The 26,334-nt window shown below is 43.2% G+C and overlaps 1 protein-coding gene across 1 annotated transcript in view; it reads left to right on the top strand.

The window, feature by feature from the left end:
* The window catches only part of LOC126282058 (lutropin-choriogonadotropic hormone receptor-like), an 800,001-nt gene that overhangs the window by 497,792 nt on the left and 275,875 nt on the right, over positions 1-26,334 (top strand). The window contains exons 5-6 of the mRNA XM_049981496.1: positions 17,138-17,209; positions 25,492-25,560. Of these exons, the coding sequence (XP_049837453.1) occupies positions 17,138-17,209; positions 25,492-25,560 (141 nt within the window). The remainder of the gene's footprint in view (positions 1-17,137; positions 17,210-25,491; positions 25,561-26,334) is intronic.

Below are 26,334 nucleotides of genomic sequence, written 5' to 3' on the forward strand. Positions count from 1 at the left end.
AGTTGACGGACATTGAGCGAGGGCGTATAGTGGGCATGCGGGAGGCCGGGTGGACGTACCGCCGAATTGCTCAACACGTGGGGCGTGAAGTCTCCACTGTACATCGATGTTGTCGCCAGTGGTCGGCGGAAGGTGCACGTGCCCGTCGACCTGGGACCGGACCGCAGCGACGCACGGATGCACGCCAAGACCGTAGGATCCTACGCAGTGCCGTAGGGGACCGCACCGCCACTTCCCAGCAAATTAGGGACACTGTTGCTCCTGGGGTATAGGCGAGGACCATTCGCAACCGTCTCCATGAAGCTGGGCTACGGTCCCGCACACCGTTAGGCCGTCTTCCGCTCACGCCCCAACATCGTGCAGCCCGCCTCCAGTGGTGTCGCGACAGGCGTGAATGGAGGGACGAATGGAGACGTGTCGTCTTCAGCGATGAGAGTCGCTTCTGCCTTGGTGCCAATGATGGTCGTATGTGTGTTTGGCGCCGTGCAGGTGAGCGCCACAATCAGGACTGCATACGACCGAGTCACACAGGGCCAACACCCGGCATCATGGTGTGGGGAGTGATCTCCTACACTGGCCGTACACCTCTGGTGATCGTCGAGGGGACACTGAATAGTGCACGGTACATCCAAACCGTCATCGAACCCATCGTTCTACCATTCCTAGACCGGCAAGGGAACTTGCTGTTCCAACAGGACAATGCACGTCCGCATGTATCCCGTGCCACCCAACGTGCTCTAGAAGGTGTAAGTCAACTACCCTGGCCAGCAAGATCTCCGGATCTGTCCCCCATTGAGCATGTTTGGGACTGGATGAAGCGTCGTCTCACGCGGTCTGCACGTCCAGCACGAACGCTGGTCCAACTGAGGCGATAGGTGGAAATGGCATGGCAAGCCGTTCCATAGGACTACATCCAGCATCTCTACGATCGTCTCCATGGGAGAATAGCAATCTGCATTGCTGCGAAAGGTGGATATACACTGTACAAGTGCCGACATTGTGCATGCTCTGTTGCCTGTCTCTATGTGCTAGTGGTTCTGTCAGTGTGATCATGTGATGTATCTGACCCCAGGAATGTGTCAATAAAGTTTCCCCTTCCTGGGACAATGAATTCACGGTGTTCTTATTTCAATTTCCAGGAGTGTACTACAAGTCAGCAAGATGAAAGCTCAATTACTATGAGCAGGTTGATATTACGAAAGAAATGGGCAACGTGGCTTCAAGTCTAATAAATATTAGTCATTTCTCCGACTATGTGGACGTCCTTCCTCTCTTTAGAGCCTGGGAGAGCTTGATGTGGTTCGCGTTACGAAACTTATCAGCATCTTAGCGTCCGAACCCATTTCGGATATAACCAGACACAGTCACTTAACAAAATTGGCACCGTGTTAGAGAGAGGGTCCATTAATGGACCCTGTTGAACTAGAAAGAGAATATACTGAACCTTGAGATGTTAAAGGATGAAATAAATGGGATGATGGTTGTAATTTATGACCACATGGTTAGCGTTGCCTGCTTTCACCCGAAGCACGAAGTAGTGGCGCCCGCCCAGTAAGAATAGTGCTGTCTGTAAGCAGTCGACATTACAATTTCCTGTTCAAAATAATGAACAGGCTAATGAGACTAGGTGAAAGGCGGCAAAGGCCTACAGCAAAGCGCGTTTGCGTCGGCATCATGGCGGTAGTCCTAAGTCTCGGTTGAAGCTAAACAAGATGAGCTAGGATACCTATGCTCTTGTCTTTTATGACCTGGGATTCATTGCTTTTTAGTAGGCTTCCGACACCAAAAAATACGGCCACTACGAATAACCAGAGGAGCTGGGACCAAGGACTACCTGCTGTCACGTAAGGAACTGATAATGTCTTTTGCGAACAGAGCTTCCAGGGGACACTTTCTGCCCCAGTTCCTTTCTGCACCAGCTCCAACAATCTAAAAGCGATCCTCACTGTCTTCCTACGCGTCCAAGAGGGAGAAAAAAACTTCTTAAAACTTCAAGACATTTTCAACACAGGCCCCTATTTTTTAAAAAAAATTATTAACTTCTCCTAAAATGACCGTAGCCGCAATCCAACTTACGCCTTACGATCTTAATCACTTTAGAAATCTGTCTCTTTTCTCTTGGAAGTTTTATGAAGGAGCTAAACTGCAACTGAAATTTAATGAAACTCGAAATACATTGACGGGGAAAAATCGCAACACCAAGAAGAAGCTGTGTAACATAAATGAAAGTTGGTAGGCGTGCTTCTATATCTGAGAGATGATGTCAATTAAAATTTCGCACCATCATGAGCATGCAAATCTGGTTTGCTTTAAATACCGCTGTAACGGCCATGAGCTTTCGTTACCTTTGAAATCGCATGTGATAAGTTGGTGTTCATCATGACTGCCTTTAAGGCAACAAACGCGACAATTATCAACACCTCACTGAAGCTGGCCGCGGTGGTCTCGCGGTTCTAGGCGCGCAGTCCGGAACCGTGCGACTGCTACGGTCGCAGGTTCGAATCCTGCCTCGGGCATGGATGTGTGTGATGTCCTTAGGTTAGTTAGCTTTAAGTAGTTCTAAGTTCTAGGGGACTGATGACCACGGCAGTTGAGTCCCGTAGTGCTCAGAGCCATTTGAACCTCACTGAGTTTGATCGCGATCGTGTAACAGGGCTACGAGAAACTGGACTTTCCTTCTGCGATACTGGAGAAATGTAGCCAAATCACCTGAAGGCTGGCAATGGCGCTCGCGAGAATGTATGGTAGCAAGAAGACAGGACTCCGGACGGCACGTAGCACTACCGAGACGGAAGACCATCGTGTTCGGCACATAGCTGTGCTGTATCGTACTGCATCTGCAGAGTAATTCGAGCGGCAGTTGGCACCTACATATCGGTTACTTCAAGGACAGTTCCGAGCTAGAGGCCCTGTTGCGTGCGCTCCACTGACCCCCAAACAACCGCCATTTGTGACTGCAGCGAGAGCTCATTGGATGGCATTGTGGATGTTTTCTGATGAACGCTAGCTCTACCTCTGTGTCAGTAATGACCGTGTGTTGGTTAGAAGGAGGCCGTCCGAGGTCCTGCAACCATCCTGTCTGCGTGATAGATACACAGAACCTACGCATGGAGTTACGCGCTGGGATGCCGTTTCATAAATCAGCAGAATCACTCTTGTGGCTATCCCACGACTGCAAATTTGTAAGACAACCCGGTGATTCGAGCTGTTGTGCTGCATTTCCTGAACAACATTCCAAGGAGTGTTTTCCAACAGGATAATGCTCGCCCACATAAGACTGTGCTAATGCAACATGCTCCACAGTGTGTCGACGTGTTGCCTTGGTCTGCTCGATCACCAGTTCTGTCTCCAATCGAGCACATACGCGACTTTATCGGACAACTCCAGCGGCATCCACAAACTGCGTTAAACATCCCTGTATTGACCAACCGAGTGTAAGAGGCATGGAGCTCCATCCCAGAAACTGACATCCGGCGCCTTTGCAGCACAATGCATGCACGTTTGTATGCTTCTGTTAAATATCTTTTCGCTTATACGGGTTATTAATATAACAGCATTTCACGTTTGCAGTGGCTTATCTCCCGTTTACATTAATCTTTGTTCTTGCAATATTACTCACTTAAACATATTATATAATCAAAATATTCACGAAATTGCATTACATTAATTTTTCCGTCAGTATAAAACTGACAGTTGAAAGATGAATTCATTAGAAAATGGTCAAGAATCTGTAATTAGGTTTTTCTTTTAATTATGCAATGTCTGCCTGTCTGTTTGAGGTCTTGGATGACGCATGCCTATGAAAACGTCTTAGAAGGTGGCGATAAAGTTTGGTCCCGGGGGGGGGGGGGAGGGAGGGCGAGGGGTTACTGTTATAAATGTACTCGTATTCTGGAGGACGGCAGTTCAAATTTGTCTCCTTGTATCCATATTCACATTTTTGTTGGTTTCCCTAAATCACTGACAAATATCAACATGACTACTTTGAAAAGAGAAGACAGTGTTCCATCTCTAATGATCTTGGAGCCGATGGGACATTAAGCCATAAACTTTCTTCCTTCCATTGCATATTGGCATGGTCGATTTACACAGTGCAGCTTTTTCTCAGGTGGGGTGTCTGCAGTGTGTACTTGTAGGTTGATATTGTCATCCAAAGCAGCTGCACAAAATGTGATGTTGAGTGTTCAAAATTTGCAGATCTAAGTCACCTATTGTCCGGATGTTCCAGTTGCGTCTGTCAGAACCTCAGATTCCGTAAAGTTATAATCAAAGCGGGAACGCCTCCAGCCACTCCTGTCACGAATCTTTCTCGACAGTTGAAAATCTATGTCATTATTGCAAGAAATTTACATTCGTTTGTAAACTCCAAGATGGGACGAAACAGAATCACAGCAGCAGCATTATTTCATTGACTTGAGTACAGCGATCCACAGTCACCAGCTGTCAGAAGATGAGGTCTGCAATCACCTGTATTATAAAACGGCTAACCAGAGGTCACAGTTCCAGTTGCGGGTTGCCTATAACGGCATCCAAGGGAAACAAAAATTTGATTTTCATTATTTCATACAGTTATTGACCGAATTAAAAAAAAATTAAAGTGCTTTCACAGTCTACCCATTAAAAGCTGCTGTGTTAAATGTTTAACGAAATGAGCGAAGTATTATAGTTGGAAACAGTGTATATGTCGTGACGCAGCCTAACTCACTGTGCGCAATTTACCCAGACTAAATTCATCCAATATTTAATAATCAGTGCACTTAGTGACTTCAAACGGATTTTAAATATAATTTCAAACCTTCTCGAAACTTTTCTTACAGTCAGCCGCTACATAATAATGAAGGGACAAAAATTTTTCGCTTGCTCCATTTTCGCTGCTCATGCAGTAGAATTTCAGCATCAGAAGTGGTATTTTAATTTCTTACTTCTTTAGTACGAACTCTGTTCGCAATAAATTTTGTAAACAGTGTCCACATATATTATTTACACTCAGGCGATAAAAGTCATGGGACAGGGATAAGCTCATATACACATGGCGGTAACATCTAGTACACAAGGTATAAAAGGGTAGTGCATTGGTGGAGCTGTCAAATGTTCAAATGTGTGTGAATTTCTAAGGGACCAAACTGCTGAGGTCATCGGCCCCTAGACTTACACGCTACTTAAACTAAATTAAACTAACTGATGCCAACAACACACACACACCCATGCCCAAGGTAGGACTCGAACTTCCGGCGGAAGTGGCCGCGCAGGCAGTGACATGGCGCCTCGAACCGCTCGGCCACTCCGCGCGACAAGTGGAGCTGTCATTTGTACTGAGGCGATTCATGTGAAAAAGTTTCCGGAGTGATTATGAGCGCACGACAGGGTTTAACAGCCTTCGAACGCGGTATGGTGGTTGGAGCTAGACGCCTGGGACATTCAATTTCAAAATCGTTAAGAAATTCAATGTTACGAAACCCATAGTGTCAAGAGTGTGCCGATAATACCAAATTTCAGGGCCTACCCCTCAACCTGAACAACGGAGTGGCCGATGGCCTTCATCTAGCGACCGAGAGCAGCGGCATTTTCGCAGAATTGTCAGCATTAACAGACAAGCGACACTGCGTGAAATAACAGCGGGAATGATTGTGGTACGTATGACGAATGTATCCGTTAGGAGAGTACTGCGAAATTTGGCCTTAAGGTCTCAACCGTGATTTATTTTCAAAGAATATTCTTAAGAATTTATTTTATTTACTAGCGATTTATCAAGAACATTAACACATTTAATCACACTATGTAAGCATGGAAGTAGTTGCCAGTGAGTAACTGATGAAATCATAACCAAATTACTTTTAACAAACGGGAATTTTATTCACTTTAATAGTGCTTAAAAGCATTTGTTTAAAAAGAAACAGATTTAAAATTGTAATCAGAAAGCACCCTCTAAATATCAAAGTTATAATTTATTCAGAGGCAGAAAGAAACAAGTTTTGACTGTATAAGCTTTCCGGCAGAGAACCTTGCCGCTCCTTTTTAACATGGCCTTAGTTATGACCGCTCACAACAGCCTCTGCAAATCTGCAACACGCCGTATTACTTTAAATTAAGAGTTTTAACAATTCACACAAGCACACTAACTACGCAATCCCGTAGGAGGGATGGAAATGGTACAAAACACTAACAATTAAAATATTAACCTTGCCACCGAAGGTGCAACTTGATTTTAACTTCTAAGAAAATTCTTACGGTAATAGGGTGGCAACTTTACATACTAAAATGATCATTTAAATAAAAGTTCATGAAATGCAACCTTATATAAAATTCTTCAAGGTTGGCCAAGCAATAGCTAAGATGCTCTACACTACACAGATACCGCCTCTCAAGATCATAGGCAATAATATCAAAGTTTCAGAAGATCAAAACATATTTCAGGTATTAGGCCGTTACACTCCAAGCAACAACTTCGTTAACACACCAAATCCGACAAACATGACAGAGGCAGCTACTAACGTACGGTAGATTGATAGGGAGATTACCGAACAACCCGAACCGAAGGTTGCTCCAACCCACCCCTACTTCACAAGGGAAAAACGGACCACCCAGTTTATAAGCAACCACCCTCCCGCGGGTGGGCAAACGGAGGAGGATGGTGGGGCGAGCCCAAAGCAAAACAGCTGGTCACCTCACCAAGAAAACAAGTAGAATTTAACAAGAGTAAATCAAACAACATATCACCAATCACTTAACTTGTAATAAACAGCGATATCTCGAGAAGATGTGGCGCAGCACCCCCAAATCGCTCTTCCGAACCGTCCGTTGCCAGCCGCTTCAACGGACGCAGGAAGGCGCGCCGATCTCCCGTCTCACGGCGTCGCAGCTCGCACCCGCCAGACTGATGTCGTGGGTTGACTCCTGTTGCTCTCGAGTCGACCGCGAAGTGTACCCCTCGCTGTACGCCACGGACCACTGGACTCCCGTGGCGACCTCACATGAGCAGGCGCTCAAGACGGACAAGTCAATGGCTCCATAATGGTATGAGCTGGAATGGGCTGGGTCCTCTGCTCCAACTGAACCGATCATCAACTGGAAATGGCTATGTTCGTCTATCTGGAGACCATTTTCCACCATTCATAGACTTCGTGTTCCCAAACAACAATGTCATATCATGTCATGTCATGTCATAGGTGTTCCGATTGGTTTGAAGAACATTTTAGAAAATGAGAACGAATGCTGCTCACCCAGACTGCGAGATGTGAGTCTCATCGAACATTTATGGGACGTAATTTGGAGGCTAGTTCTTGCAAAAAAACCTGCACCGGGAACATTTTCGCAATTATGGACGTCTATAGAGGCAGCATGACTCAATATTTCTGCAGGGGACTCCCAGACACTTGCTGAGTCCATGCCACGTCCAGTTGCCGCACTATGCCCGGCAAAGGAGGCCCGACAGGATATTGGGAGGTATCCTATGACTTTTGTCACCTCAGTGTAAAGGACCTGCAAAATTATATCATTTTACGACACATAGTTCAGGAAATATGACATCAGAATCACTGAAATGTGTGAAAAACTAGCTTCTCCTAAAACGGTCTTACACCTTGGCGTTCGATCCTTTGAGGAATCGGGGAGGGGTAGGAGTTACTGGTTCATTCAGTACGTGAGTGTCAGTATTTACCGCGTTAATCTTTAACCTCTATAAATTACTTCCCTAATCAGAAACTGCAGAAAACTTATCACGAGTTGCAGCGTTATATTTGGCATCTGCAGATTTGGTTCTTGTTACGACTGTGCCTTGAACAATAATTTTCACCAGCGCGTAAGCTGCAGTGACTGTCTGGGTCCGGAATGTAGTACACACATCAAAAAAAGTTTTGAATCACCACGGTTCCGAGAGTTCCGGAACCTGTACAGAAAATTGGAATAGAGGTCAGCATAAACATCATTTCCGTCCTTTTTCGTTTCTCATGAAAATCACACATTGCATGTTGCACCACTATACAGCGAGACCTTCAGAGGTGGTGGTCCAGATTGCTGTACACACCGGTACCTCTAATACCCAATAGCAAGTCCTCTTGTATTGATGCATCCCTTGTATTCGTCGTGGCATACTATCCACACGTTGATCAAGACACTGTTGGTCCAGATTGTCCCGCTCCTCGACGTCGATTCGGCGTAGATCCCTCAGAATGGTTGATGGGTCACGTCGTCCATAAACAGCCCTTTTCAATCTATCCCAGGCATGTGGGATAGGGTTCATGTCTGGAGAACATGCTGGCCACTCTAGTCGAGTGATGTTATCCTGAAGCAAATCATTCACAAGATGTGCACGATGAGGGCGCGAATTTTCGTACATAAAGACGAATACTTCTCCAATATGCTGCCCCTATGGTTGCACTATCAGTCGGAGGATGGCATTCACGTATCGTACAGCCATTACGGCACCTTTCATGGCCACCAGCGGCGTACGTCGGCGCCACATAATGCCACACCAAAACATATGGGAACCTCCACCTTGTTGTACTCGCTGGACAGTGTGTCTAAGGCATTCAGCCTGACCGGGTTGCCTCCAAAAACGTCTCCGACAATTTTCCGCTTGAAAGCATATGCGACACTCATCGGTGAAGAGAACGTGATTCCAATCCTGAGTGGTCCATTCGGCATCTTGTTGGGCCCATCTGTACCGTGTTACATGGTGTCGTGGTTGCAAAGATGGACCACGCTTATGGACGTCGGGAGTGAAGTTGGGCATCTCTTTAACATAACGTATTAAGACTTCTCGCTTTGAAACAGACGCGCAGGAAAGCCAAGCGCACTGTAACGAAAACATATTGTAAAATTACCATATAATTATGTACATGACTAGAAATGCCATTGGGCTTCTGGAACACTTTAACCTTCTTTTGCCCTTCAAAGGCGTCGCGTAATCATGAGCATCTTCAACTCATCACATGTCTGTCAGTGCACACATAGCATCACCAATGACCTTGAACCCTCTAGTCGTCACGTGAAGTAAGTGATCTAGAATGCATGATGTCTTCGGGGTAATGGGTAAATTTAAACATTAAGATGGTGGATGGTGGTAAGTATAATATTTGTACATAACATAAATGACACCTAAAATACTACACTCCTTGGCAAGAAGAATTTAAATACACCAATGCCTATTACCGAATCATTTTGTGCCAATATAATGGAGGCTAAAATTTGTGCTCAAGCGGACTGCCACGAATGTTTAGAGAAAGAAGAGTCTGTAATGTTAAAGAAAGAAATGTGTGGTACGTTTATCAATTGTCTAATGTGAATTCTACATGTGAATTCTTTGAATTCATGTCCATGAGTCAAGACGAAACTACAATTTCTCCTAGATGCGAATCACAATTTGATGGCAGCAGGCTTATTGGAAAAAAACTGGTAAGGAAGCACTGGTAACAATTTTGAGCAAATACTAAAATTCTGTGGCTATGCCATAACAGGGAAATTGGCTGACAGCAATTGGATGTTCCAATGGATTCACTTTCAGGAATGTTGTAGCCGCTCTGTGTAGACGACTATTACCTTATGGGCCTGGATATAACTCAGGATTCTACTGGAATTCTTAACGAAATGAAGGTGTGTGACTACTTAACATCAACCCAGGCCTTTATGTGGGAGAAGACTACCAAAGACATAGCGTTGTGACTGCGAACAATGATAAGACAGTTTGAATAGACAGTTTAATGTGAATAAGCTCCAATAGCGTAAAAATATATAACAAATTTGTATGTCAAATAACAAGTCCAGGAGCAAACACAGATATTGTTAACCATACTATCGATTTTATAGATAGTCTTGATATATGTTCATGAGATTTAACTCTTCTTTGGGTAAACAACATGATATTACCAGACTGGGAGCTTCAATAGGCAATTACAACACGGACAGTGTGTTTGACCAGGTGGCATACGGTGTAGGTATATTAAACACCAACAACTAGTCTTTACAATGTGCCCTACTGTACTCTGTCTTAGTTGCTTATATGTGGTGTAAACTACTGGATAGTTGCTGTGTTGTGTTTAACAGTGTTCTGCAGTTTGTCTGCTGGGGTAACAAGATTACATACAAGTTAATTGGTTTCCAGAATGAGATTTTCACTCTGCAGCAGAGTGTGCGCTGATATGAAACTTCCTGGCAGATTAAAACTGTTTGCCCGACCGAGACTTTCAGGAGTGCTGGTTCTGCAAGGTTCGCAGGAGAGCTGTAAAGTTTGGAAGGTAGGAGACGAGATACTGGCAGAAGCAAAGCTGTGAGGACTGGGCGTGAATCGTACTTCGGGAGCTCAGATGGTAGAGCACTTGCCCGCGAAAGGCAAAGGTCCCGAGTTCGAGTCTCGGTCGGGCACACAGTTTTAATCTGCCAGGAAGTTTCAAGTTAATTGGTGTACGAGGAAACCTTCCACACAATAAAGACTGAGAAAAGATTGAAACTTTGTTCCATCTGTCTATAGTTATAAGTATTTACCTGTAAATCATGTGAAAATTGTTGACACAGTTTCCAACAATGACAGAGTAAGTGTTATACAGAAATGCCATATTAAAGATAGTGTAACTTATTATCCTCAATCCAGGACATAGTTCTTCACAATAGCGCAGATATATATAATAATGTTACCCCAAAAGTCTTAAGAAAAGGAATGTATCGAACGGACTTAAACCATTCCCTATTAAGGCTATTACTCCTTTAAGTGCAGTTTAATATGTCACCTGTACACAAAGAAAATTGAACATGGAAGTGATAGAAGCGAAAAAACAAAAACGGGAGTATATAGCAAAAAAACAGCATTAAAAGGAAATAATAAATGGTACTTGAAAAAAGAAGAAGCAGTAAAGGCTTCCATATCATCTGGTACACATTGTATGAAAAACTCTGGACACAACTGCGGAACGCAGTGAGCCAGTGCCATGTGGGTGCATATTGGGATACTTGCAGAAATGATTGGATCCAAGCGCATGTAATATATCAAAAGAAACACAAAAATCTGATTATAGACACTCATCCCCAACTTGGATCTGATTAAAAAAGAATGGTGACATTGTATGTAAATGTGAGTGACTGGACATTGTGCATCTAGCAGAGAAATCCTTTTGCAGAATTTAAAACTAACATAATAACTACACTTAATGATATTTCATTTGTAAAAATTGTAAACTTATTGTTTTATATGCAAACTCTACAAAAATGTGGTGTAGAAGAACTGACAATGTACACCCAAGAAGATGTGGAATGTTATAACAGTAGTGTAACGCGGTAAATTAAAGAATCGCTTGTTACTATAGTTTAGAATTGCAGGGAGAGATGAATTGGTAAAGCGAAAATAGATAATTCATCAAAATAAAATTAGCTATCTGTTAGAATTTGAGAACATACCCTCTTTGCATTTAATTACTACCTGGAGAAAGAACTAAATGAGTCAGATATAGATTTAAGTTATATATATATATATATATATATATATATATATATATATATATATATATATGTGTGTGTGTGTGTGTGTGTGTGTGTGTGTGTGTGTAAATTCCTAAGGGGCCAAACTGCTGAAGCATCGATCCCTAGCCTCATGCAACTTCTTTAACTTACGCTAAGAACAACACACACACCCATGCCCAAAGGAGGACTCGAATCTCAGGCGGAAGGGGCCGCGAAATCCGTTACATGGCGCCCGAGACCACGCAGCCACTCCGCGCGGCGCTGGGTAAGAGCTGCCTCCTTATCTCTAGTAACAAAACTCATACTACATCACATCTTTTTTATTTTCTCAGATGTCATTTACATAGCAAAGTGAAACTTGTTAATATGTCGTATCATGTCACAAAGTATTGTAAGAATTGAAACAAAGGGAATATGGGATGAAATTACTGAAACAACATGTGTATGTGTGAATTTTTAGTAAACTGACTTCTTCAATAGCAGCACATTATCGACAGGAAAAACGATTATTCATTGCTGATCCACCAAAGAAAATGCAAGTAGAGGAATTGTGGGTCATGTATTGTGCATTTAATAGTTTTCCAGAGGAAGTTTGAATACCTGTGTATGATGTTTTTATGTATTTGTAACGCTGTTGGTCCTTGTATGAATAACGGAGGAGGGTATGGTTTGTGACGTCACAAATGTAAGCAAATAAAAGCTTTTTGACTATGTGGCATAAGAGCCTCATAGTATGCCTTCTTATGCAATTGGCTACGTAACAAGATACCTAATGGCCACGTAAAAAGAGAATGAATAAAGGCCACACCTCTTATCACATTATCTGTACGATACCATAGGTAAATAAGGTGATAGACAATTTCCTGGATGCGTTTAGTTTACGATTACCAGGGGTGCGTATTATTACTATTAGAAAAATCAATATTCATCGGATTTTGGAAAAACCAATATGTTACTCTCGCATTAGTAGTATTTTTGGACTGTTTTCTGTGGCCAAACGAGTCGTGAAAGGACTAATTCCACCATCGAAGAAAATGTGAAGCTAGGCGCGCCATTAATATCAGATTTGAAATTCGATTAAGACGACGCTTCCGCTGCTGCATGTTATGCAGTATCATAGCTTGACTGATGCTCAGTGATGACAGGTATCCCTCTGTGGAAGAATCACAGTTTCTGTTTCTTAGAGAGTGTGGATGAATTTCGATAAGAAACATCAGAGGAACGTCAAGAAAAATAGAGAATTAACTTTTCGCAACCGTTGTTGGGAAATGTTAACAGGGAGATAGCAGCCTTACCCCTGGGGTAATAGACACATTTTCCAGAGCCATTAATCCGTATCAACCTCCCAAATTCACGTTAACCCGCACCATTTAATGGTCTTCTCTGGAGAGGACAAATGTCTCCAGGAGAGGGTTGGGATGGGTTGATTTGGAGGAAGAGACCGAACAGCGAGGTAATCGGTCTCATCGGATTAGGGAAGGATGGGAAAGGAAGTCGGCAGTGCACTGTCAAAGGAACCATCCCAGCATTTGCCTGAAGCGATGTAGGGATATTACGGAAAACCTAAATCAGGATGGCCGGGCGCGAGCTTGAACCGTCGTCTTCCCGAGTACAAGTCCAGTGTGCTAACCACTGCGCCACCTCGTTCGATGTCTCGAAGAGACAAAGCGGTTTGAAACACGACTAGAACCGCACAAAACGACGGAAAGTGAACGATGGACCATCCAAGTACCTACCTGACCTTTCACATTCGCCTAATCGTAGACCACTTGTATAAGCGTACGACCAGTTCTATCGTTATCTTCTTATTCTTCTCCTTCATCTTCTCATTTCTTGTACCTTTGCCCTCAAATCAGTGCAGGGCTGCCATGGTTATTAACGGATTTCGAATGGTGAATTTATGGTGTGTCTGATGCACTTCCTGTCACAACCCAGTTACTCCCTCGGATGGAATATGTTTACCCACACTGCCTGCGTGAAGCCTCATTCATGTGAAAGTGAGCGAACTCCAGATGTTTGCAAATCGTGTAACTGAGGCAGAACTTGGGTACCGACCCAGTATTCATCTAGTGGTATGAGCGAAACCGCCGAAAACTTGGGCTGGCCCGCACACCTAACCGCGTCATTAATCCGTCGGGAGCATTCTACGCGGGGTCAGCCCACCTCCACTTCCCGGATGCGCCGAATTAAAGCATGTAGCTATCCAGGCTGCTTAGTTTGATCGTCATATTCGTTGCATGAATCTTGTTCAGAGACGCACTCTAGAAAAATTGTAGGATAAAGTGATTCCATTACTCTTCGTGACTCATCAGTTTCTGGTTGCAGTCTGTCTAGCTGCTCCGTGTGATGTCACCAGCGGTTGTTCTGAATACCAGTATGCACCTATAATTGTGCGATAGAATTACGAATTACCATTCAATCCCCTTGTTCTTGTAGATTCCTTGTTTCGTAATAGCCAGAAGATAATGTTTCAGTCATGTCATTCTTAACACTACGAACAGAGGTGATAAAAAGTCGCCGGCCGAAGTGGCCGAGCGGTTCTAGGGGCTACAGTCTGGAGCCGCGCGACCGCTATGGTCGCAGTTTCGAATCCTGCCTCGGTCATGGATGTGTGTGTTGTCCTTAGGTAAGTTAGGTTTAAGTAGTTCTAAGTTTTAGGGGACAGATGAACTAAGCAGTTAAGTCCCATAGTGCTCAGAGCCATTTTGATAAAAGTCATGGAATAGAGATATGCACCTACACAGACGGCAGTAGTCTGGCCTGCACAAGCTATGGAAGCGCAGTTCATTAGCGGAGCTGTCATTTGTACTCAGGTGATTCATGTGAAATAGTTTTCGATGTTATTATGGCCACATGACAGGAATTAACATGTTTTGAATACGGAATGTCAGTTAGAGCTTGATGTGTAGTACATCTTACGGAATTCAGTATTCCGATGCGCACAGAATAAAGCTTGTGCCGAGAATACCAAATTTCAGACATTACCCACATCACTGATAACGAAGTGGCCAACAGCATTTACTAAGCAACCAACAGTAGCGGGGTTTGCGTAGAGTTGCCAGTACCAATAACAAGCAACATTGCGTGAAATAAGTGCAGGAATCAATGTAGGACGAAATCTGACGTTAATGCGCTGTGGTAGTAGAAGGATTTCAGTTGGTAAGATCTCATGGTAAGGTACGAGAGTGGCGCAGATCCTATGAAGCGATGGACCAAAGTTGTCAACAACGCACTGTGCAAGTTGGTGGTGGCTCCATAATGGTGTGTGCTGTCTTTAAATGGAATGGACTGGGCTCTATGGTCCAACCGACACGGCCATTGACTGGAAATGTTGATATTCGGCTACTTGGGGACCATTTCAGCCATTCACTAACTTCATATTCCGAAAGAATCATGGAATTTTTATGAATGACAATACACCATGTCTCCAGGCCACAATTCTTCGCGATTGATTTGCAGAACATTCTGGACAATTCGAGCGAATGATTTGGCCACCCAGATCGGCCGATGTGAATCCTATCGAACATTAATGGGAGATAATCGAGAGGTCAGCTCATGAAAAAAATCCTGCAGCGATTTGGACGGCTATGGAGGCAGCTGCAGAATGGTTCACTATTTCTGTATGTACTTTCAACGGCTCGTTGAGTTCGTGCCACGTCGAACTGCCACACTACGCCGGGAAAAAGAAGCTCCGACACGACTTTTGCCACCTCAGTGTCAAGTTGGTTTGTAACTCGAAACCAAGATCATGTCAAATAAAAAGTCATGCAGCACGAGGTAAAGTTCTGTTTTCTTGTGGGATTCGAGCAATTTAGTTTGCGCCTATATGCTTCGAGAAAATAGCACCCTTTAGGTAAGGTAAACATTTTAGGAGGTGGTACATTTTAAAATCGTACAAACATATAGTATATTGGATTTGTTAAATAATTCATAATAATTTTAATAGGATCTGCAGCAATCGGTTCTATATCCTAAGTCCCTGCAAAGCTCAAATTAGCACGCACAATCCCTTTATTACTGCTAGGTAGTATGGTTAAACATAATGAAAGGCATAGGTGATGAACTGATGAGATACAATACGCGATAGTAGACAGTATCAAAAAAATGAAACAATGACAGCTACTTATGCAGCATTATCACCTGTTATTCGCGATGAATAAGGCAAGACTCACATAGAGCAGATAAAATTCACGAGCAGTTGATAAAAAATAACCAAACACGACGAAACAGCTGAACTCCATAAAATCTGTTACAAGGAGTAATACAGAAAATTGTAATGTGTCCGTCGAACTGGAAATTTTTATAAATTCTTGATTTGTACACAGCTGTATTGTCACTTTATGAAACCTGTTACGGTTATCATCGCTTCTTCAATCAAAAATCGTGATATCTTCCTATCGAGATAATGCATAGCAAAAAGGGCCACTGGAGGGACAAAAGAAGTAACGTGAAAGCATAATGAGCAAAACTATTTTGGAGTTGAATACACACGTCAGTCTGCTACCACAATCTACATTCGAAGGCATAGTACCCAAGTGCCGTTCAATAAGTAATGCAACGCAATTTTTCTGAAAGCAGGTTGGTTTTATTCAGTATTCCAACATACCACATTATTCCCCAGTCTTCTACCTACAAAAACCTATTTTTCAACATAATCTGCGATGCGCCATCTTACTGTGAGGGCGTGTATGTCTATATGGTATCACTCTACTGGTCGACATCGGAGCCGACGTCTTGCTGCATGAGTAACCTCCCCATCTCCTACATACTCCTCATCGTGGAGTGCATCTTTCATTGGACGAAACAGATTGAAGTTTCCGGACGTTCTAACATTGTAGGAGTCACAGCTGTGAGCGGCCTGCCAGCACACGGAAGAGTGGACAGATTTGCGCGATCTTGTTGGGATGATCATAGACTCCTCGCCCAATGACTCGCCGCTCTTTTGTTCTCTGCCACGTCTCCACAGACATTTTGCAAGCTCCTATGAATATCTGCAATGCTCTGGTTTTCCATCAGAAGAAACTCAATGACAGCTCTCTGCCTGGAACGCACTTAAAGATGTCATTTTGAAGGCTATGCATGGCACCGCCATCCATCGGAACTTGGTGGAACTATAAGGGCTGAAGCGGGAATATTCTACCATGTCCCACAACTAATTTCGCATTTTATCAACCATAATTTGGCGAGAAGAAATGCGTTACATTACTTATTGCAAAATAAATATTGTAATTGTTCCGTTCTGTCTCAGTTTGCGCACGAATTGCGTCGCACACCACATCATCATTACGTTACGGACTAAAGTCATCGATTCATTCTGTGGGTCATTTCACAGCCGCTATAAAAGTGGTTACAAATATATTTGGAGCTCTTGGGATCACTACATACCATATGTTTATTTGTAGAGACAATTATTATTGCTGTTTTCTGTTATCACAGTGGTTACGAAATTACGAGATTTTCACATTGTCACTTCAGTGACACAAGTGTGAGTGTGTGTGTGTGTGAGAGAGAGAGAGAGAGAGAGAGAGAGAGAGAGAGAGGGAGGGAGAGAGAGAGAGGAGAGAGAGATCTTAAGGTGTTCAAAGAATCATGCTTTCTGATTTTGATTTTTGTTGAAACTCTACTGCATTTGATTCATCTGTGTGGCATTTGTCATTAAGGCTATCTTTTTTTGTTTTGTTGTTTGCAGATTACTCAAGAGGAACCAGATAACGCACATCCACGACGATGGGTTCCTAACTGTGCCAGCGCTGAGAGCTTTGTGAGTACGAATCCATCTCTACCCTGCGTTGAGCTTCTAGACTTACGTGATTCTTCCGTCATTTGAAAGCAAGTTTTCCTCATTCTTCATCTCTTAGCCAAACACAGCACTTTTCCTTTCGTCTCCACTCTGACAAATACGGTCTGCGAAACAGCAATTGTTAAGAGTACGTTGAGATAGGTTTACTTGAATAATGGCAAGTCACACGCAACATTTCATATTAAACAAGCCAAAATAGCCAGTCAGTAGACTGACCAATAGTTCCATGTCTAAACAGATGCTCATTAATTGAATATGTGACATTTACAATGTTGAGGCAAAACGTTAAACCCAGCTGCCTGATAAATTGTCTGTGATCTTTGGAAATGGTATTGTAGTATAGCAGGACACAGGTTCCTGGAGTAGAAGGTGTAAGCCCTTGTCGTGGATACACTGAACATATAATTTGGTTCTTTATTTACTGAGACACTTGGGAGATTTTACACTGGTAACATATACAGAACAATTATGCAGCTTGTGGTTTCGCAGACAAGTTCACGAATCTGAACAGTCAGAACAAATATTTATACAGACATTAATTAAAGCAAAATCTATTTCCAACAATGAATTTGGTTTTAGGGGCAGGCTCAACAGTTTGAGCAGTAAACAAGACAAACCCAGTGTCTAAACAGATCTTAATTAAAACTGAATTTTAAAAATTTTCAGTGCAATAAAAACTGGAAAAATTCGCGTATTTCAAAATTACATGCACATGAATCCATAACGTTACTCAAAATCCACATTAAGGCAACTTCGTCACCATATTAAGGTGAACATAAGACATGTTGAACATTTCCCAGTCTTCTTAATTGACCTAGGCGCCGAGCTATGCGTGGAATAACTTCAGCAATGTTACACGAATAAGTTGAGTCGATCGAAGCAGACTGAAGTGGATTAATACAAGCTATGCTACTAAAAACATGTTATTAGCCTCTCCTTTAGTTCATTAGTCACCCATCTCTTCGGTTTAAATTGTTCATAACAAAAATCGCTATCAGTATCACTTTAGCAAATTGAAATCTAATTGTAGCTTCCTACGATAATCACTACCAGTATCACTTTAGTAAATTTCAATTTAATTCTAGCTTCCTCCGATAATCTATTAAATATTAAGCTTACTTCTCTCTGCTGGCAGCATCGGCCTCTTAAATCACACCCCTTTCTCTTATTTCCACGCTAGGCTGTTTCAAATACGCTAATTACATTTCTCCTCTTACGACATAGGATACTCACTGACACGCAGCCGTCACCATTTTGGTCATATTCTCCTTGAACCGAATACCACTAATCCATTTTCTATACTCCCGCAACCTCAGGAAATCTCTTGCAGGCGCCTTTCTTTCGGCACTCGCGGAGTCACAAACAGGGCGCGCAAAATCTCGGACACCCCTGTATTATGTCACTTGGCGGAAACACCGGCCAGTGCCCCTCGCGGCAGGTAGTGCCTAACAAAGGGACAAACCAGTCTGCCACCCTACTCCAGGCTGCTCAGCGGAACGCGTCCGAGCTTTTAGCAGCTCACTGCAACATTCAGTCTTTACCTGCGCATTACGAAGAACTTAGCCTCCTCTTCAACCAACTAAACTACCACGTAATCCTCTTATCCGAAACGTGGTTGAAACCACACATATCCTCTGCATCTATTCATCTCCCAGGGTACACATTTCTTAGGACAGACAGATCAAAAAAGCGAGATGGCGGGGTCGGCGCGTATATACGAACAGATCTCAAAGCGAAAGTCTTATGTACGTCAAATCCTGCTGAAGAAAAAGAGGCTGAATTCATGTTCATTGTAATAAATATACAAAGTCGGAAATTCTTGACTGGCGTCGTGTACAAGCCGCCAAAAATAAGCTCAATGAGTTCCTTCCAGTCGGAATTACATTCACTTCAGTGTCAATACGAACATGTCATCGTAATGGGTGACTTGAACATAGACCTGCTGAGAGACACTCCCTCCGCAATAAACCTAAGAAGATTGTTTAGTTGCAATAGCATGAACACTCTTCCATTACAACCTACACACCATACGGCGCACAGTCATACTCTTATAGACGTAATCGCAACGAAACAGACTGACAAAGTAGGAGATGTTGGTCAATCATCGGCCCCTGGCATCTCAGCACATGATGTAATATTCCTGGCCTACTCTGTGCAGCCCCCAAGGATCAAATCCCGTTACATAACTTGTAGGAACATGAAACGTATTGACCTTGACGCTCTAACAGCTGACTGCTCAGAAATCTCATGGCATCAAATAATCAGAGAACCTACAATCGACGGCAAAATTAATGAACTTGGGTATAAACTCACTGCCCTCTATGACAAACATGCACCTGTGCGCACAGTCCGTGTAAGAAAATCTCCTGCTCCATGGCTAACAGCTGAATTACGTCAAATGATGACTAATGGGGATGCTGCCCACAGGCGTTTCAAGACAGATCCGAAACCCGAGCGTTTCGTAGAAAGCTACGGAACAGAGTGAAACAATGCATTCGCAATGCCAAAATCAGGCACGCTCGCTCCCTTGTATGCAGTGATCTGACACCCACGACTCTATGGAAGAATCTCCGTAGCTTGGGGGTCGGAAAGGCAAAATCGGGAACTACTTTTAATGTGTCAGCTAACGAATTAAATGAATTCTTCTCTGCACCTCTGAATACCCGCACGACTGATAATTACCGTCCACAAGAATCCCCAAACAGGATAACTAACAACGATACCTTCCATCTAAAACATGTAACAACAAATACGGCAAGAAAAGCAATAATGAGAATCTCTTCTGATGCAATAGGCAACGACAATATCGGTATAACCATGATTAAGAATGTTGCCAATATCTTAGTACCTGTCTTAACTGACATATTTAATTTTTCCCTCATGAACGGAATATACACCACTGCATGGAAAAGAAGCATAATTCGACACATCCCTAAGATCGAAAACCCGCAACTGCCTAGTGATTACCGACCAATTAGCATACTGCCTGCTGTTTCCAAAGCACTTAAATATATTGTTCATGACCAAATCACTGAACACTTGCATGAATTCAGTCTATATGACAAATTTCAATCCGGTTTCTGTAAACATCACAGCACAAACACTGCTCTAATTAAAGTAACTGATGACCTAAAATATGCCATCGACAATCGAAAGGCAACAATATTGACGCTACTGGACTTCAGCAAAGCTTTTGACACTGTTAACTTTGACATATTGCTCAGAAATATGCAACACCTTAATTTCTCTGATAGTGCAATGAGATGGTTTGAAAGCTACTTAAAAGACAGACAGCAATGTTTGTCTGCGTAAATGAAAAATCTTCCTGGAAACATGTTTCTTCGGGAGTGCCACAAGGATCAGTCTTAGGACCACTTTTGTTTTCTTTATATGTCAACGATATTTCGTCGGTTTTGTCCTCCTGTAAATATCATTTCTATGCCGACGACCTCCAGCTCTACCTAAGCGTCAGACCTGAAGATGTAAACACTGCAATCGCTCTGATGAATGATGATCTGTCTTCAGTAGTGACATGAGCGAAAAACCTGGGGCTTAAATTAAATGCAAAAAAGACGCAAGTAATCTTAATAGCCCATCAGAAATTAATAAGTTCAGATTTCCGCGAACGGCTACCTCCTATTCTGCTCGACGGTACTCCAATACCATATCAGAAAACAGTGAAGAACTTGGGTGTAACTTTGGACGAGCATCTCAACTGGGCGGAGAATACAGTCGCAGTGTGCCGAAAGACGTCTGCTTGTCTCTATGCTCTCAAAAAGTTTCGGAACATATTTCCACAGGACTTGAAACGCCAGCTCGTGCAAGCACTCGTTCTACCGAACCTCCACTATTGTGATCTGATTCAACAAGGCATGAGTAGTGAAAACAAAGACGGCTAGAGCTAACCATGAATGCCTGTGTGCGTTACACCTGCAACATTCGCCGATATGATCATGTTAGTGCTTCATACTCCGAGCTAGAGTGGCTGCGGCCGGACAAACTGCGTGACTACCACACTCTATGTCTACTTCGTCGACTCCTCGTCACGCAAGCACCCCAGTACCTTGCTTCAGAGATTAAAAACCTGTCATGCCATCATAATCGAAACACGAGGTCACTCTTATCTGGTATCCTAACTGTGCCCACTCACAAAACAAAAACTTTCTCAGTTGCCGCTGTCCGCCTCTGGAACAAACTGCCCCTTACCTTGAGGGAAATTCAATCTCCTGTTGCTTTTAGGAAGAAGTTGAAGCATTTCCTACTATCATCCTCATAAAGATCTCCACAAAAATAATGTACAAGGCCAATCCTCTCATCTGTCAAATAGCTCCTGAGATTCCTTCCTCTTCATCTATCTCTATTAGCCATACAGTCTTCTTTTCCTTTATATTTCCTTAATTATGTTTCATCATGTCTCTCTATTCTTCTCCTCCCTTCATCATGAGTCTCCCTCATACTCTCTGCTGCCAGCACTCCTATCTAAAATCTTTCTCTTCAATAATGTATTTTTCCAGGTGTACCTTTCAAATTGTTTATTTCACTTTTTGTATTAGATGTAGTTTAACATGCCTACTAAAACATATGAATGTAAAATAAGTAGAATGCCTGGTTAGATGTAAGAGAGGGCCCGATGGCCCTAATCTTGCCATGTTAAATAAATAAATAACTAAATAAAAAATAAAAACATGTTAGTTGGTAGCAATGGATGGAGCTGTAATACTCAACATTAACGCACCCTATAACAAGAACACAGGAGGATTATTAAAGTTTGATTTGAACTATTGATCACAAAGGACCCAATTGAGACTTACCCACTTTTGAAATGCATATAAAAGTCATTTCCAAAATCAGGATAAAATTTACTCTCAACCGTCTTTAATGGATGGATTAAAACATCTGAAAGCACTTATCTTGAGATACCTCTAAAAGAATTAAAAAACATCTTCTGAAATTTAAGCAACTGTCAAGGAAGACTTACCTCTTCATATAAATGTATACAATTGGAAAACAGTGCAGTCTTTAAAGGGAGATAATAATTTTTCAGACCTTAAACAAATAGTACGTTTACACTGACCAAATCTAAAACGACGAGCACTATGTCTCCTAGCCCCCCCCCCCCCTCCTCCCCCTCAGGTCAGAGACAGAAGTTTCAGAATTACAATACCAACAAGCAATTAGCAAGCTGGAAGTTCCACAAAAAGTGTCACGCTGGAAGGAGCTAAGAAGGCGAGAACAACCAAACCAATTCAGATGTCAACTACGCCGACATGCTGTAGGAACAAAGTACAGCTAGGAGAGCTTCAACAGTGACCACTAAAGGTGAAAACGGAGGAACAACTACCAAACAGTAAAATTCATGTAAAGCTCGCTAAGAAGGTTAGTGGCCAGCAGAGCAGTTCGCACAGACGCAGTACAGCAAGCATTTCCGCGAGACGACACATGCTGCTTTGTCGAAACCCAGTTCCGCCATACAACGTGCAGCTCCTATGGAGCATTGCAACAGCCATTCGCTGCTCCAAAGTCACCACCCCCGCCAAGACCCACCCTGACCCGCGACTCTCGACCGAGGCCTACTGGTGCTTCATACATGCGGTCATTCCACTGGCAACCCCCACTGCCCTCTTTGCGTCGCTCATGAACTGCCTGTTCACCATCAGGCTCTCCTCCAACTCCCCTATGGCTCCCATTTAAGACTCCAGCCAAATCAAAGAGGTCGCTGCCGGAAGTACACTCTCTAGCTAACGACACAAGCGCTACGTACTCAGAACAGAAGTATCAGGAATACAATATAGTAGCGATTCTACAAGACACAGATACGACAGCTCCTTGCTAGTTTTCTGAAGGCATTAGGCACCAGGTGTCTATATACAGGTCATCCAGTTCCGGTGCATTAGGGACCAGTGGTTAGTGGATGTTGAGATGGTGATCGACAGCATCATAAAAGTGTTCCATTGAGATCAGATCAGATGAAAGTTCCCTATGACAGCTTTAAAAACCACTATATAATGATTCTGGCCTTGTGAGGTGGACAGTTACTGTGCAGGAAGATGTCATCGTCGCCCTGGGTGAAGACTGCAGGCATGAAGGGCTCCAGGTGGTGCGCAATAACGTTCATGTATACCACAGCCCTCATGGTGGATTGGATTCCTACCACAGTTTTCATAGCAGCATTGGTGAATGTCACTCATAGCAAAACAACAGGCCCACAGGCCTGCATGTGTGGCGCAGTGCATGTTACGAGCAGCCGTTCTCCTGGATGAAGACATAAGCATGGCACGTTTTCCAACGTTCTTGGACAAAGTAGGTCACACGCTAATAACCCACACCTACTTTCAGGTCCAGCCGATTTCCCTAGTTAAGTACCCGCCTATTTGCACTTCTTAGGCAGAATTCACAGCCCTCACACGCACCCATCTCGGCCCCCCATTCCACCCCAACCACTATTCATACATGCAACCAACTGTAAGTTCCTGGATTCACCCCATGTCGAGTTTAATTTCTTAGATTTCATCGTATTTTCACAATGCAAATACATACAAATACGTAAGTGCAGCGAACACTTTCACATTCGTCTATTGTCAGGTTCTGGGTTCGACTGCCAGCATGTGCCAGCATGTGCTGATTCCTTGATGTCTCAGAACATGTCCTATAAATAGATCCATGCTTTTGGTTAACCATTAAATACATGATTTTGTTATTTCAAGCTGTAAAAATTACCACGTTTAGTTTTACAGCGCCTACATTACAAAAAAAAATATTGTCAATTTTTAAAAATAAATTAATAAATCATTATTGTTGACAAACGCAACTAACACAAAAACAGACCTAATTTCAAATCCATCGTAAAAACACTCGAATTAACTGTCTACACCTTATCTAATTACGTCTTCAAAATAAAATTGTAAGTTTCAAACCCACAAATCAGTGCACAAGCACCTAAAACAATGTCTCTACTTTCCGCCAAAACATACGCGTGGCACCACATCCACGCAGCTGATTGTCGTACTTGTTCAGTTTATCCCGCCATTTACAGATCTCACATAAGTTGTATACGAAAGTGGACATTATTTCTAATCCGCACACAGGGTTTCCGAAATTTCCCGATACAAACTTTTAGGACTAGAAGAGGGGAGTAAGTACATAATATTTTGAATAGAAACCCATGTTCCACGAAGGTTTCATTTCAGATCTGTGATGCTTCTACATCACCGGATTAAACTCGTATGGACCACTTCTACTGGGGTCGTATCCAAAGTTTCATTTACGACAAATCCTGTAGAGACAGAGGAAGATGAGCTAGCTCGACGTCTGGCCACTGTACTAAAAATTGAAGAGATATTAGAAGTGATAGCGAGAGTGTATAATGTCTGTAACAACGTTGGTTGTCTCCACATCAAACCACTGTTGTAATGTAGTAATGCTGTTCTATACGTACAGTATGCTGCGTCCGTCACATCTACTTAAATTCCTCAAGCAAAAGTGGTTGAGTTAAACACCTAAACTGAAACCGTCTTAGAACGGAAACAGTACGTTTCTGACCATTGGTTCATGTTCAAAAAACTACCTTCTCACTTCCCTCTATATGTCCTAGAGGTTTGTAGCGGTAATTTTCGAACACCCTGTGTATTATGTATCATGCAGAATTTTTACATGTTATTTGCCAGGAAATAAATGAACCAATTCATGATGCTTAAATTTCACCGTAACATTCATTGGGTGATACAGAAGAAGAATTTGCATATCCTCAACGCAGGACCATAGTTGCGCAATTAGATTTTCGAAAGCAAACACGGTCAAAAAGCAATCTTCTGCCTCTAGATGAATATCTTTGGCACCAGCTAACTTAACAAAAAGTAAAGTGTGTAAAGTAACCGGACGAGTGTGTTTTGGAAAGAGGCTGTGTGAAGAGGAGTGTATGAGGGAATAGACAGGAACTGAAGATTGTTTAAATCTATATCCTACAAATTGAGTATGTGCGCTGACACCATCGTTAAAGCGAGAATTATGATTGCAAATGAGGCGACATATCTAATGCTCTGCCTATGGTTCAATCTGCATAATGGCACGTCAGGTCCCGCCGGTGCGACCATTAACATAATAGCCGCAAATCGCCGCGCGCAGAGTTATCGCGTGCGGAGCTCGTCGCCTCGTTTCGTCATCCAGCGCGCAGGCTGCGGCTAATTGTGAGTGATGTGCGGCCTGTTATGTCGTCTCACGCCGTGTTGTGTTGTGTTGTGTTGCAGGCACCTGGACGACAACCTTCTCACGCATGTCCCGCTGGCGCTCACCAAGCTGACGGCGCTGCAGGAGCTGTGAGTATGCAACCCTGCGCAACAACTCCACTCTGCCCGTAAGCTGACGGTGAGGCCGCATCAAGGCAGCCATTCAATTCATTCTACACTGAAGCGCCAAAGAAACTGGTATAGCCATGCGTACTCAAATACAGAGATATGTAAACAAGCAGAATACGGCGCTGCAGTCGGCAACGCCTCTATAAGACAACAAGGTAGCCATTCCATTCGTTCTACACTGAAGCGCCAAAGAAACTGGCATAACCATGCGTACTCAAATACAGAGATACGTAAACAATGAGAATACGGCGCTGCGGTCGGCAACGGCTATTATAAGACAACGCAGTTGTTAGATCGGCTACTGCTGCTTATCAAGATTTAAGTGAGTTTGAACGTGGTGTTATATCCGGCGCACGGGCGATGGGACACAGCATCTCCGAGGTAGCGATGAAGTGGGGTTTTCCCGTACAGCCACTTCAAGAGTGCACCGTGAATATCATGAATCCGGTAAGACATCAAATCTCCGACATAGCTGTGGCCGGAAAAAGATCCTGCAAGAAAGGGTTCAAAAATAGTTCAAATGGCTCTGAGCACTATGGGACCTAACTTCTGAGGTCATCAGTCCCCCTAGAACTTAGAACTACTTAAACCTAAGGACATCACACACATCCATGCCCGAGGCAGGATTCGAACCTGCGACCGTAGCGGTCGCGCGGTTCCAAACTGTAGCGTCTAGAACCGCTCGGTCACAACGGCCGGCCTGCAAGAAAGGGACCAATGCTGACGGAAGACAAT

Source organism: Schistocerca gregaria, chromosome 7 (genome assembly GCF_023897955.1).
Source record: "Schistocerca gregaria isolate iqSchGreg1 chromosome 7, iqSchGreg1.2, whole genome shotgun sequence".
Taxonomy (NCBI): Eukaryota; Metazoa; Arthropoda; class Insecta; order Orthoptera; family Acrididae; genus Schistocerca; species Schistocerca gregaria.